The 11,180-nt window shown below is 37.1% G+C and overlaps 1 protein-coding gene across 1 annotated transcript; it reads right to left on the reverse strand.

Moving 5' to 3' along the window:
- Positions 1-8,757: 8,757 nt before the first annotated feature.
- LOC131597181 (uncharacterized) lies at positions 8,758-9,477 on the reverse strand. The gene is made up of 2 exons (XM_058869891.1): positions 9,204-9,477; positions 8,758-9,119 (listed from the first exon to the last, which is right to left on the reverse strand). The coding sequence occupies exons 1-2, from the start codon at positions 9,475-9,477 to the stop codon at positions 8,758-8,760; spliced, it is 636 nt and encodes a 211-aa protein (XP_058725874.1).
- Positions 9,478-11,180: the final 1,703 nt, after the last annotated feature.

Consider the following 11,180-nt stretch of genomic DNA (forward strand, 5'->3'; position numbering starts at 1 on the left):
GTACCAGAGGAGGATCCTACTTGAATTTTTCCATTTCGAATGCCACTTTCGACACGTTCTCCGGTCAGTATTAGGTCAGTGAAACCTGATGATGAACTTCCCAGCAAATGGCTATAGAATGGGCCAGTTAAAGTGCCCATGAACATGTCGACTAGTTCGCGATCAGATAAGGGTGGTTGAACCCTTCCAGCCATATCTCTCCACTTTTGTGCATACTCTTTGAAACTTTCTTTTGGTCCCATAGACATGCCTCGCAATTGAGTACGAGTGGGTGTAAGATCAGCATTGTATTGGTACTGTTTGTAAAAAGCAGCAGCTAATTCTTCCCAAGTATGAACCTTGGTATTTTCTAGCTGGTAGTACCATTCGAGTTGTGTACCTGACAGACTTTCTTGGAAAAAGTGAATCCACAATTTGTTATCTGTTGTATGAGGTTGTATCTTCCTCACATAAGATCTCAAATGTAGTTTTGGACAAGAAACTCCATCATACTTTGCAAAGGTTGGAACTTTGAATTTTGGAGGGATGACAACATCCGACACGAGTCCCAGATCATTGAAATCTAAGCCAGGTATTTTTTGTATTTCCATAGCTTTCATACGATCCTCCAACTGTTGGTATTTGTCATCATCCTGTTCGTCTCCAGAATGATCTTCTTCTTCATTTGAAGAGAGAGAGGGTTTAGCAGAACCCTGGTTGCTTTGATTATCTTCTTGTTCACCATCACCGACTATTTCAGGGATTGGTGGCTTTTGATCTTTTTGACAGGGATCTTGATCTTCCTTCTCAGGTAACTCAAGCCTGCAGATTCTTTGGGCTTCTTCTTCTTCTTGAGTATCAGGGCTTTCAGCTCTTGTTGCCCCTTTGCCAGTTCCAGAATTGCCACTTGAACTTGGGCATTCTGTACTTCGAGATTCTTGATGCTTGCCTCAGATTCCATCTCTTCTGACTGAAATAAACAGCGAAGAGATGAGAAACCCGTCATGAGAACCTGTTATGAAATGTGTATGACTGGATGCCATGTGTATGCAATGTATGAAATGCAAATGCAATGTATATGAATGCAATGTATGAAATGTATATGCAATGCATGAAGTGAAATGTGTGTGCAATGTTTCAAGGATCTTAGAGTTTAGATTTGTTAAAGAAGAAACAAACGTTAGTTAATCAATTTATTTCTTTTTCTTTGCCTCATTTGGGCTTACAAGACAGAAAATAAAATAAATGATCTTTCAGGTCTCCCGTGGGCGCTTTTTCTTTGTCCCTAGGAATGCGTTGATTCTTTGTTCTTCTTGAAGCTGTCTGGTGAGCTCGGATAGCCTTCTCTCATAGTCCTGACAGTGTTCTTTGAAGGTGTCTCTTTCCTCTTTGAGTTGAACCCAGGATTTTTGCAACTCTTCCAAGTCAGTTGGCATATCCGGGTGTAGAATAACTTGAGGTTCGTAACCTTCGACTTCTGATTCGATAGTCACAGGTAGAACAGCGGGATAGGGCATCATGAGTTTTTGAGCATGAGTACGCACCCATCTGAGGTAAAGTTCCATAGGAATAGAATTCCATTGCCCCAGAGTTTTGCTTTCTATTCTATAGACACTGTCCCAAGCCTGTATGAATCTTCGTCGGTGTCTGTGAGAATCATTCTCGTAATCAAACACAATGCCACGGATAATCATGTCATGAGGACCGTTGCTTCTTGCATATCCGAATTGGCGTAGAGCTAGAGAGGGATTGTAAGTGATACCTCCTTTAATGCCAAGGAGTGGCACATTAGGGTATTCTCCACAATGATCAATGATAGTAATGTCTCTTTGAAAGAAGTTGTTCCATCAGATATCTGAATGAGATAAAGACATGATTCTGTAAGACCATTGTGCTCTTTGTTCATTTCTCAGTACTGATCGGGGAAGATGACATGTAAACCACCTAGCCAGCAGTGGTATACAGCACATGAGAGTTCCTCGCTTCTTCGTGGTACGAGTGTGTAGAGAGTGTAGGATGTCTCCCAGCAATGTTGGTACCGGGTTGCGAATTAGGAAAAGGTTGATGATGTGTACACTTATGAACTGGTCGGAATTAGGGAACAAAACCAACCCATAGATCAAAAGAGCCATAACTTCTTCAAAAGCTGGATAACTTTTGTTTTCTAGCAGTAGTCGAGCCTTTTCCAGTAAGAATTTGGCAAGCAAACCCTCAACTCCACTCTTTGTTTCCCAATTGGATTTGATTTCTGACTTTTGCAGATGTAAAGCAGCAGCAATGACTTCAGGTTTTGGTTTTCTTTCTAAACCAGTGAAAGGTAATTGATCTCGGATTGGTAATCCAATTAATTCAGAGAATTCTTCCAAAGTGGGTACCAACTGGTAATCAGGAAATGTGAAGCAATGATGTTCAGGGTCGAAGAACTGGAACAGGACCCGTATCATGTCTTCTTCAAACTTTGAGGTAACCAAATGGAGTAGGTGACCATGCTTTTCAGTGAATTGGGCATTCCTGGGGAATTCTGCTACCAAGACTTTGAGTTCAGATGGCACCGTTGAGATGTTGATTCGGATGTAATCTTTGGTGGCGGGAGCCATTACCTGCAAAAACAAAAGTAAACTCTTTGATCCTTGAAATGTGTAGTGAAAAATGATGTGTTTATGATGCAAACATGTGGCACACAAAAACAAATCAAACAATAGCCTTAGGTTTAAAGGCTTGCATGAGGTTGATAGGTGATACCCTCCCCTCTGAAGTTGAGTTGGTTGAAAACCTGTCCTAGAATAGTATTCGGGTTCTATGATCCTTGGAGACAACATCTCAATACGGCGCTCGGACGGCCGATCAAGAATATTCCTCGAGGATAACTAGCTTCGATCAATTTCAAAGCTAGCCACTTAATAGGCCACAAGTCAAGTTCAACTAAAAGGTTCTAAGACAAATTAGTGTTAATGACACTTCGGAAGCCTAATATACTCCTTGATCGCTTTCAAGGGACATCAGTATAAACCAAAGTATCACACTAACGATGACTACCAGATCAACCGTATCGGTACATGCCGTACAGTTTCCTTGGTCTATTGTCATATACTTAAGGTATCTCGAGATTCGGGTTAGAATCTTTCACACAAGCAAAGTACCCAAGCAAACCTGTGAAAAGTAAAGCAATCAGATCAAACAATTGAAAACATCGAAATGATCTATACTCTAAAGGTAACCCCTTTTGAAAACATTTTGAATTTGTAGTCCCCAGCAGAGTCGCCAGTTCTGTGGACCGTCCTTTCGGGCCATACCCCTCCGTGGGTGGGATACGTGAACTGACTCTTTTTTGTCGATCGGACGCTTTCGCGTCACTTTTGAAAAAGTTTACAGAGTCGCCACCGACCTTTTATTTTATCCAATGAAGGAAAGGTTTATAAAAGAAACAGAAAAAAGACCTTTGAGAGATTCTGGGTAAGGGGGTAGGTTATACAAAGGGAAGGTGTTAGCACCCTTTGTATCCATGGTTATCCATGGGCTCTTTAGTTTGCTTAGCTCATTTGCTTTACTTTTCAATTGATTCGGAATGCTTTACCTGTGTTTTTGAAATACCTTTGCAAATAGAATTTGTAATGATCCTTGTGCGGATATATACAAATGCTTGTTTATCTTTCGAAAGATGTTTTGAAAAGATCGTTAATTTTGTAATGATCCGTGTTTGGATGTATACAAAATATTGTCTTTTGGAAAATTCGTTTTAAAAAAACAACAGTGTATGAGAATTTTGTTTGTTTTGATTTTGAGCAAGCAAACTAGGAGGTCTACCCTGAGTTAGGAGGTCTTTATCCTTGTTCCCTTTAAAAATCTATCCATTCGTCGGATATAAACAAAAGGTTCGATTTTGTACTCGAAACAGTAGAAATGTAACTTTGATTTTGAAAAGAGTGAAAAGGGGTTACCCTAGGAGGTGCAAATGTGATTGTGATTGAATTCAGATATTTATCTTTGAAGTTAGTGATCTGACGGTTCAGTTTTATCTTTGACATACACGCAGTTTATATGGGTGCTGGAAATTAAAATGCGGAAATGTAAAGTGCAGAAAGTAAATCTACGCTATTACATCGATTGTGCGGGAAATGTAAACTAGCCTATTTACATGAATTTGACATCCTATACATTTATCTAGGAATTTTAAATTGCAAGAAATAAAAGGCATATTTTTGTATTTTTGTGATTTATTTTAAATATAATTAATGCATTATTAATTAATTTAAAATAAAGAAAAGATGGAAATATGATTAAACCTAGCAAATAAGTTTAAAAATATGTACAAAATGTTTGTTAATTGATTTTAGAACAAAACTAATTTTTTTGGAATTTTTGAAATTTGTTTTTGGATATTTTAAGTTAATTAAAACATAATTATGCAAATAACTATACAAATAATTAAAACTTAAAAAGAAAATTATTCAAAATATGTACAAAATTAGTTTATAATATATAAACAATATTTAATATAAAGAACAATTTTTTTTATGATTTTTTGATTGGTTAGAATAATTAAAAGCAAATATATAAATATATACTAATTAATTATGCAAAATATTGAAATTTTGAAGAAAAATAAAATATTTTTATTTCATAAAATAGTATATTATTTTAGAAGTCTAAAAATATTTTTTGTGTATTTTTTGGATTTTTAAAACTATTTTTAATTAATTTAACAAAGAAATTAAAATAAAATAGAAAATAAAAGGGATACTTAGCCTGTGTGGTGGTTTATGAGGGAGCATGATAAGCTGTGTAATCTGGTGCGTTAGATGAAGAATTGATGGAAATCTATGGCCCAGATGCGTGGGTACATGGTATACATGCGTGGGAGTGATCACGTGGGATCACAAAGACTTTCAACAAGTCTGTTGGGCCCCACCATGCACATGTGGCTAGCGAGACTTGCTGACCAGCGAATGGGAAGCGCCAGAAATGCCACGCGTGCTGGTCAATGTTTCCAACTCACTATTCATCTTCTTCAACCTCTTACCTATGGATTTAGCTGCGGATTTAGCTGCAGCATTACCTGCGGATTTTGTTTCAAATTTCCATGCTTCTGAAAACCTACAAAAACAACCATGAGCAAAAACAAAAGGGACCCAGATCGACTTAAAATCACCTCCTGAACACGATGGTGGTGTTAGTTTGGCTATTTGAGCGCTGTAGCTATGGGTTCGAAGAGATTAAAGTTTAAACATGCATGAACATTCATCAATGGTGTTAAGCAATATTCACGTGGAAACCAACATGTTAAAGCCCAGACCTGCCTTATAGGACCTCATTAACTTATTAGAATGATTAGTTTATATTGAGGTTAGTTAAATATATGAAAACGAAAGTTGATCATGTATGAATATGAACAATACTTATGCATGTGATACGACTCTCATGGGACCACACAAAGGGCTTGTTCTTACTTTATATGATCTTAGAAGATGATTGGAATGATTGTTTTGTATTGATATTGATTGGAAATATGAAATTGAAAATTACAAAGTTATGGAATTTTGAGAGAAGTTTGATGTGTTTCTATGCTATGCTTGCTATATTTTCGTGGGTGTCTTGGCTCCCTTTTTGTTGCTGAAATATGCTTCTTCATTTATAGGCCTTGAGGTGCTTAAAATTGAAGCTAAAAGCAATGATTGCTTTTGTTGAATTTTGACTTTCAAGCTTGGAACTCAAGCAACCTTGGCTTGCTCTTCACACTTCTTTCCTTGCAGCCTCCTTGCTGCATAATTAAGTGATTATTTGATGAGTCATGCTTGGAAAATAAGCTACCCATTATTCTTCCATTTTCCTTTTTAAATTTAATCTTATATGTGATAAAATTAAATCAAAAAATGGAGAAAAATGATGTGGGCTTTGTCTTGGTCGTGGGAGGCCCATAATATCATGGAAATGATGTTTGAATGCTGAAAACTTGGCCCCATTTGGAAAAAATGCCATTTTGAACAATGTTGATTTCATGTATTTTCCCAAAATTTAGCCAACTTCAACAAGGTGTAAATCCTTCAATTTTTGTCATATGAAGGAGATCTTGCACTTTTTAGAAACCTCAAAGAGTCCTCTAACCAATGTCTTTGGTCTCATGTCAAAATGATTTTTGAAGCTCCTTGTGTGTCCTTTTGAAAAAAGTGTCTTTTTGTTGACTTTGAAAATGACCTGTAATGTCTTTGATCATATTTTTCAAATGGTGAATCCAATGACCATGGGATCAATGGCATTTGAAAGATAATTGAATTTCCTTCAAAACAAGCTTTGGTTTGAATTTTTTGGATGAAGGATGAGAGAGTTATGATCAGTCAAAGTTGAGTTGACTTTTCAGGCAAAAACCCTAATTTTGAATCTTAGGGTTTTGTTGATTTTTGATCTTTCCTTGATGAATTGTGATCATCCAATGATCAAATGTTGAATCCTTTGACAAAATATGGACTTTGACAAAAAATTTCATTTTTGACTGTCAGTTGACTTTTTTGGTCAAACGGGTCGTCTGTTGACTGTTTGAGCTGCTGACGGTGCGTCTGAGTGAATTGAAGTTTGAAAATTTGTATGATGGTACTTTGAGATGTATGGATGTATATGAAATCCATTTGAGCTCTCAAAACTTGTTGCTCCTGTTAAAACAAGAAAAACCCTGATTAGGGACTGTCTGTATAGGAGGCAGTTAAGCGTACCTGATTTTTGTGCAGTGTTGAGTTTCTGCTAATCATGTGATATTCAGAAGACTTCTAACACAAAAATCTTGGAAATTTGAATTGTGAATGATTGATTTGATTGATTGTACAAATCACTGTGAATTGTACTGTCTGCAGTTTGTCTGTCAACCGACTGTTCGTGTACTGAAGCAGCAGTTAAAGTGAAAAATCAACCGTCAAAGTTAATTTTCTTTTTTTTTGTTGTTATTTTTGTTTTTGTTTGGTGTGAAGCATGAAAATTTATTTACATGACTTGTTAGAAAACAGAAACATAATAAATAACTGATATTTACGGTATGCGGGCAAAATTACCGATAATAACCTGAAAATTATTTAATGCACAGAAATAGAAATATTTGACTGGCAGAAAATACACAAAATATTATCTTAGTAATTAAGCAATATTATGACAACTAGTACAACATTTAATACTAACAGTATAAATATTACATACTATATTGAACAGTACGACGAATGAACGGTACATTTAAGAAATAAGAAATACGGCAAATTTTAAGAATGACGATTAATGACCCATGCTATGAACAATAACATGTAGATGATTGGGAGCATAGCCATTGCAAGTCCACACTCCTCAGGACTATGCAGGCAGAAGAAAGTCATGATCACCGTAGCAATGGTGATGACTGTAAGAAGTAGTGTCTCTATCCATTTTGCCATTCTTGTTAGGGAAGAAAAGGAGATGGATATGAGATAGGAATTTGAAAGATGAGTTAGAATTTGATGTGAGATTTTATGGAAGAAAATGAGAGGTATTTATAGAATGGAAAGATGATAGAGACGTTGGGGAATGATGTGATTCCGTACAAAAGGAAATTTGAGTGGTAGTGAGATTTGAAAGAAAGTGTAAGGTATTGTTGGGAAAAGAGAGATGGATAGAATAAAGTTGAGATTTGAATTTGAAAGGATAGATTTGAAAAGATTTTGAAAATAATGGAATATAGCACAAAAGTTAGTGGGAAAACAAAAACAATTGTTACCAGTACAGTGTGAGTTTCCTGCTTTTGCGCCTGCAAAAAGATTTAACCCTGCATGAACTGTGTTAGTACTATTTATCTGTAAAATAAATAAATAGTATTTGTGAAGTAAAGAACAGTATTTGGCGTTTGCGTAAGAATAAATTCCACTGTAAGCCAAGTTACTGTGTAAGAAAAATTCTGAAAACCAAGTTCTTCATATGTCAGGATATTTTGAAAAAATCCATGTTTATATGAGACTCTTAATTTTCATATTGAAACTTTCCTGAAAAAAGAAGTGGGCAAATTTTGGGGTATAACAGGTACCCATGCAGAGCAAGAGGGAGCATTTCATGCCAGTACTTGTAAGTCACAAACATCTTCTGGACAATCTTCTTAATATTCTTGTTAGCTTCTTCTACCGCTCCATTCATCTTTGGACAGTAGGGAAAGGAATTACGATGCTCAATCTTGAACTCACCACGCAACTCCTTTATCATCTTGTTGTTCAGATTGCAACCATTGTCAATAATGATTCTCTTGGGTATGCCGTAACGACAAATGAGATTATTCTTGATAAATCTTACTACCACTTGTCGAGTAACATTGGCGTAAGATGCAGCTTTGACCCATTTGGTGAAGTAATCAATGGCGACCAAGATGAAACGGTGTCCATTTGAAGCTTTTGGTTCAATCATTCCAATCATATCAATTCCCCACATTGAGAAAGGCCGTGGATAAGAAATAACGTTGAGAAGCGTCAGAGGCACATGGATCTTATCAGTATAGATCTAGCATTTGTGGCACTTCTTCACATATCTGTAGCAGTCAGATTCCATTGTTATCCAATAGTAACCTGCTCTCAGTATCTTTCTTGTCATTGCATGTCCATTGGCATAAGTGCCAAAAGATCCTTCATGTATTTCTTGCATTAATTGGTTTGCTTCGTGTCTATCCATGCATCTGAGCAATACCATGTCAAAATTCATCTTGTAGAGCACATCCCCAATCAGGAAGAAATTACCAGACAATCTTCTCAAAGTTCTGATGTCTTTGCTGGATGCCCTAGGTGGGTACTATTGTTTCTGTAAGAAGACTTTAATGTCATAAAACCACGGCCTGTCATTTGTGATAACTTCAATAGTGAATACGTGAGCTCGCCTATCCAGGAGCATGATTGTAATTTGAGGAGCTTCATTTGGAAACTTTACTTGATACATGGAAGCCGAGGTAGCCAATGCATCTGCCATTTGATGTTCCTCACGAGGTATGTGATGGAACTCAACTTTGTTGAAGAAGGTCAGCAGTCTTCGAGCATAATCTCTGTAAGGAATAAAACCAGGATGAAGTGTTTCCCATCCTCCTTTGATTTGATTGATAACTAGAGCAGAATCTCCATACACATCCAAAATCTTGATTCTAAGATCAATGGCTTCCTCTAGTCCCATGATACAAGCTTCGTACTCTGCCATATTGTTGGTGCAGTCGAACATCAGTCTTGCAGTAAAAGGTACATGAGAACCTTGTGGCATAACAATGACTGCCCCAATTCCTCTACCATAATCATTAACAGCTCCATCAAATATCAAATCCCATCGGGATTCAGGATCAGGCCCTTCTTCAGGTAAAGGCTCTTCATAATCTTTTGATTTCAAATACATGATCTCTTCATCTGAGAAGTCGTCTTGCAAGGATTGATCATCATCAATAGGTTGAGAGGCCAAATGATCGGATAAAACACTTCCTTTGATGGCTTTTTGGGCATGATATTGGATGCCGTACTCTGATAATAACATCTGTCAGCGGGCAATTCTTCCAGTCAATGCAGGTTTCTCAAATAAGTATTTGATTGGATCCATTTTGGATATGAGATATGTCGTATGCGTCAACATGTACTGCCTTAGCTGGCGAGCAGCCCATACAAGAGTGCAGCAAGTTTTCTCGAGTAGTGAATATCTTGTTTCACAGTCGGTATACTTTTTGCTCAAGTAATAAGTGGCATACTCTTTTCGACCAGACTCGTCTTGCTGACCCAGGATACATCCCATGGAATCTTCGAGTACGGTCAAATACATGATCAATGGTCTTCCTTCCACTGGAGGGCTCAAAATTGGAGGTTCCAGTAGGTATTCTTTAATACCCTCAAATTTTTTTTGGCATTCTTCTAGTCCACTTACACTCTTGATCCTTGTGGAGAAGCTTAAAGATTGGTCCATAAGTTGCAGTCATGTGAGAGATAAATCTGGAGATGTTATTCAATCGTCCAAGAAATCCTCTAAATTGCTTTTCTGTTCTTGGAGGAGGCATTTCTTGAATGGCCTTGACTTTATTGGGATCTACTTCAATACCTCTTTGACTGACGATGAAACCTAGTAGTCTTCCAGAGCGGACAGCAAATGTGCACCTACTTGGATTCAGACGCAGCTAGTATTTTCTATAATGTTGGAACAACTTCAGTAGGTTCCCTACAAGTTCTTCTTCTGATGTAGATCATGTCGTCCACATAAACTTCAATTTCTCTTTGAATCATATCATGGAAGAGAGTCGTCACGGCTCTTTGATAAGTTGCTCCAGCATTTTTCAGGCCAAATGGCATTACACGGTAACAAAACGTGCCCCAGGGTGTGATAAATGTTGTTTTCTCCATATCTTCAGGTGCCATCATAATTTGATTGTAACTCGAGAATCCATCCATAAATGAGAAGACTTTAAACTTAACAGTGCTATCCACTAGCATATCAATGTGAGGTAACGGGAAATCATCTTTCGGACGGGCTCTATTTAAATCTCTATAATCAACACACATTCTGACTTTTCCATCCTTCTTGGGAACGGGCACTATGTTGGCCAACCATTGAGGATATTCTAATGTGACGAGGAAACCGGCATTGATTTGCTTCTGTACCTCTTCTTTGATCTTGTCTGTTATATCTGGGTGAGTTCTTCTCAACTTTTGTTTGACAGGCGGGCATTCTGGCTTTAACGGTAATTTGTGCTCTACAATAGTGGTATCCAACCCAGGCATATCTTGATAGCTCCAAACAAAGACATCCACATGTTCTTTCAACAAATCAACCATTCTCTCTTTGATGCTTATTTCTAACAATGCCCCAATTCACACTTCTCTTTTCTCTTCTTTAGTACCCAAATTGACTACTTCCAAAGTCTCTTTGTGCGGCCTAATGATCTTTTTCTCGTGCTCAAGTATACGGGAGATCTCTTCAAGGATTTCTTCTCTACTTTCTTCTTCAGCTTCGTACACAGGGTATTCAAAGTTGGGTGGGGGGGCTTTCAGCGGGTTTATCAAGAGATAATCTGCACATGATTTATGTTTTTCTTTTTAGGAACAAATAAAGAAAAAGGTGTATGTGCAAATTTAAAAAAAAAAAGAATTTTAATTGATTTTATGGGATATTTAGATGTTACCATTTTCAGAAAAAGATAAACGATAAACAAAAGGGAAACAAAAATTGATTTTTTATTAATGATTTGAAACAAA

This window comes from Vicia villosa, linkage group LG4 (genome assembly GCF_029867415.1).
Source record: "Vicia villosa cultivar HV-30 ecotype Madison, WI linkage group LG4, Vvil1.0, whole genome shotgun sequence".
NCBI lineage: Eukaryota > Viridiplantae > Streptophyta > Magnoliopsida > Fabales > Fabaceae > Vicia > Vicia villosa.

Bases quoted from the DNA above. Each gene is read 5' to 3' on its own strand.
- LOC131597181 (XM_058869891.1), bottom strand. From the start codon at position 9,477: ATGTTATTATCAGAGTACGGCATCCAATATCATGCCCAAAAAGCCATC. The intron at 9,120-9,203 runs GTTCTCATGTAC...TCATGGGACTAG, and splicing joins AGTCATTGTTATGCCACAAG to AGGAAGCCATTGATCTTAGA.